Source organism: Choloepus didactylus, chromosome X, assembly GCF_015220235.1.
Source record: "Choloepus didactylus isolate mChoDid1 chromosome X, mChoDid1.pri, whole genome shotgun sequence".
NCBI classification, from domain to species: domain Eukaryota; kingdom Metazoa; phylum Chordata; class Mammalia; order Pilosa; family Megalonychidae; genus Choloepus; species Choloepus didactylus.
In genome coordinates, this window is record NC_051334.1 from 76,712,370 (window position 1) to 76,716,477 (window position 4,108).

A 4,108-nucleotide genomic window follows, 5' to 3' on the forward strand; every position below is an offset into this window, starting at 1 on the left:
TTGTGGTTTTGATTTGCATTTCCCTAATAACTATTGAAGCTGGGCATCTTTACATGTGGGTTTTAGCCATCTGTATTTCCTCTTTGGAAAAATGTCTATTCATGTCTTTTGCCCTTTTAAAAATTGGGTTGTTTGTCTTTTAAGTGTTGAGTTGTAGGATTTCTTTATATATTCTGGATATCAAACCCTTATCAGATAAGTGGTTTCCAAATACTTTCTCCCATTGAGTTGATTGCATTTTCACCCTTTTTTTCAAAGTCTTTTGAAGCACTGAAGTATTCAATTTTGAGGAGTTCACATTTATCTATTTTTTCTTTGTTGCTTGTATTAGGTGTAAAGTCTAACAAACTATCACTGATCACTAGATATTGGAGATGTTTCCCTACATTTTCTTCTAGGAGTATTATGATATTGGTTCTTATATTTAAGTCTTTGATCCATTTTAATTTTTGTACAGGATGTGAGATAATGGTCCTCTTTCATTCTTTTTTTTTTATTACAATTTTCATTTTATTTTAAACATGTTTTGAAAGATATAAAAATATTGATCACAGTGAGCTTTACCAATTGTTATAGCTATAAAAATGAATGCAGAAACAATATTTTTAGTGGAAATAAATTATATAGTCATTTCTTTTAATCACAAGAGAAAAACCTCAGCTGTTTGGCCATTGGCAGAAAACCAGTCTTTAAAAGAGGTCTTTTGAAGATGAGTTCCAGTCCATTTCTGTAAAGTTATCCACATGGTTCAGGAAACATGGACTTTTGTCTTTGTTACCATGGTCCCACAGAGGTGTCTCTGTTCATAGATAGTTCTAAATGTGGCAACACAGACAATTCTCCATGCTAGAAAAATGATGGATGAGCTGGAAAATAGTACTGTCTTAGTTCATATGCGGTCTTTTCCAAAATGAAGGGACACAGCGACACACTTCTTCACTGAATGAAAGTCCCTGCTCACAGTGCTTCAGTCGATTTGTACACGGTCTTCTGTAACAACTGCATGTTTGATGATGAAATTTCTTTCCTTTTAGGAAGCATTTTTGTGGATTTTCTGTACATTCACAGGCACATTTCCCAGGATTTAGGGGTTGATTTTTTGGGCAGGTTCTTTTACATACACATTGGCATGTGTTTTCATCAAATTCTCTGTTCGCCCCACATGAGTTGGGGAAGAGTTTGTTTTTACAGACACACTGGCATGAGTTTCTGTCTAATTCTTTGTGGGGTCCGCAGCTGGAAGGACGGAGACCCCCTTTACAGACACATTGACAGGTTTCTTCATCCAGCTCTTTGTTGGATCCACAGATGTCATGGAATCCATCAGTAGAATCATCTCCAGCATTAGAGGATAAAAGAAAATCTTGCTGAGCCAGGCATCTGCAGATGTGATTATTCCAGATATAATTCGTGGGGCAAGTCTTGTTTGCTGCCTGACACTGTGGTAGTGTTGCTGGCAGGGAACGTCTAATAATTGAATGAACTTGTCTGTAAACATCCAGTTTAGACATGCATCGGCAGGAAGTGTGATTGGCAAAACTGATTGTTACTGGTTTGGGGCCTTGAGAGAGAGGCACTGTAATTTCAAACAACGTCTTGCTGAGGTAACTTGTGCTGGTGTTCATGCACTGTAGCCCCTCACTGTTGCAGCAGCCCCCACATCTGTAGACGGACACACATGGAGGTTTAAAGAAGGTGTTTGTTGCTGCTCCAAACTCCTTCCCCACATCTATACACACCTCACGTGGCATGCATTGAGTCTTTCTCCACTCATTATCAATACTTTTTAAGATCTCTGCATTATAATGTGCTGCAGCAAATTTTATATTCTCTTCTGTCCTTGTGTTGGAACTGGACTGTTCTTTATTATGTTGCCAGTCTCCTTTCCTTAATTGACACTTGAACATTTTCCAATATTCTGGGTAGAGTACTGTCATGAGTTCATCCACACTGGAAACAGACCGCAGCTGCTCCTCCAAATCTTCACCCGTATAAGCCGTGGCCTCGCCCGCGTCCGGCTCCGTGTCGAAGAAGCCGAGTCCTGACTCGAAGGCGGCGGCAGGGGCGGGCGCCTCGCGCCGACCCGGGAGCAGCGCAGCGACGAGCAGGGAACACGCCAGAGAGAAGAAGCCCAGCAAGTGCATGGTGGAAGGACCGGGAGGTGGGGAGACCGGTCCGCTGGCGGGGGCAGGGTGGGGGCGTGGGCGCCCCTGCGATGCTGCGGTCCCCTCCTCGTCCCTTTCCCCGATATCCTCCTGATCAGCCCCCGCTAGGCGAGCCGGAGGCGGCGGGAGCGGGTCCGGGGCTCCGCGTTTCCAACTTTGCAAGTCGCCCTCCCAACCAGTGGCGGGGAAAGGCGACGAGTGTCAGGTAAAAGACTCACAGGAAACCGGACATCCGAGCTCCCCGCATTCGGAGCCGCCGAGGTGAAACGAGCGTGAGGGAGGACGACTCCTCGCTTCGCGTTTTTGTTTTTGTTTTTTGGAAGTGGGGAGGGGGAAGCCAAAACACCCCGTAATTTTCAAGCCCTCTCAACCGACCAGAGCCCTCCTTCCCCTCCTCCCTCCCCTTCCCCGAAGTGAAATAAACCGGGCAGCGGGAGCCGGCGGTGGCGGTGCCGGGGGCGGGAGGAGGGCGGTGGGGCGCCGGGTGGCGGCGGCGAGGCCCGGGAGCTCCGCGGCGCGGGAGCCTCCTGTGCGCGCGGGGCTGAGCGGCGGCGGCGGCGGCGGGCGCAGGGGCAGGGCATCTCTTTCATTCTTTTGGATATGGATATCCAGTTCTCCCAACACCATTTATTGATGAAACTCTTCTGTCCCAGTTGAGTGGGCTTTGGAGCCTCGTCAAAAATCAATTGACCATAGATCTGAGGATCTATTTCTGAATTCTCAATTCTATCCCATTGATCAAGATGTCTATCTTTATGCCAGTACCATGTTATTTTTAATAGTGTGGCTTTAAAATATGCTTTAAAGTCAGGAAGTGTGATACCTCCCACTTCATTCTTCTTTTTCAAGATGTTTTTAGCTATTTGAGTCCCCTTACTCTTCCAAATAAAATTGATAATTAGCTTTTCCAGGTCTGCAAAATTGTCTGTTGGAATTTTGGTTGTGATTGCATTGAATCTGTAGATCAATTTGCATAGAATTGACATCCTAATGACATTCAGCCTTCTGATCCATGTATATGGAATATCTTTCCATTTATTCAGGTCTCTGATTTCTTTAAGCATTGTTTTATAGTTTTCTTCATATAAGTCCTTTACATCCTTGGTTAAGCTTATTCCTAGATAGTTGACTCTTTTAGTTGCTATTGTAAATGGAATTTTTTTCTTGATTACCTCCTTGAATAGCTCATTACTAGTGTATAGAAACAGATTGATTTTTGCATGTTGATCTTGTATCCTGCCACTTTGCTGAACTCATTTATCAGCTCAAGTAGCTTTGTCATAAAATTTTCAGGACTTTCTCTATATAGGATCATGTCATCTGCAAATAGTGAAAAGTTTACTTCTTCTTTTCCAATTTGGATGCCTTTAATTTTTTTTTCTTGCCTAACTGCCCTAGGTAGAACTTCTTGCACAATGTTGAATAACAGTGGTAACAGTGTTCACCCTTGTCTTGTTCCAGATCTTAGATGGAAAGCTTTCAGTCTTTCACCATTGAGTATGATGTTAGCTGTGGGTTTTTCCTATATGCGCTTGATCATATTGAGGAAGTTTCCTTCTATCCTTATCATTTGAAGAGTTTTTATCAAGAAAGGATGCTGGATTTTGTCAAATGCCTTATCTGTGTCAAATGAGATAATTATGTGTTATTTCCCATTTGATTTGTTAATGTAGTATTGTATTAATTGATATTTTTTTATGTTGAACCACCTTGCATACCTGGGGTAAAAAGCAATTGATTATGGTGAATAATTCTTTTAATGTGCTGTTGTATTCAATTTGCAAGTATTTTGTTGAGGATTTTTGCATCTATATTCATTGGAGAAATTGGTCTTTAATTTTCTTTTTTGTAGTAGCTTTCTCTGGCTTTGGTATTAGGGTTATATTGCTTTTATAGAATGAGTAAGGTAGTGTTCCCTCCTCTTCATTTTTTGGAAAAAGTTT

The 4,108-nt window shown here is 42.4% G+C and overlaps 1 protein-coding gene across 1 annotated transcript; it reads right to left on the minus strand.

Annotated features, from left to right (window-relative positions):
* Window positions 1-523: 523 nt before the first annotated feature.
* On the minus strand, window positions 524-2,671 carry LOC119523029 (vascular endothelial growth factor C-like). The gene has a single exon (XM_037821779.1). The coding sequence runs from the start codon at window positions 2,142-2,144 to the stop codon at window positions 885-887; it is 1,260 nt and encodes a 419-aa protein (XP_037677707.1). The 5' UTR covers window positions 2,145-2,671; the 3' UTR covers window positions 524-884.
* Window positions 2,672-4,108: the final 1,437 nt, after the last annotated feature.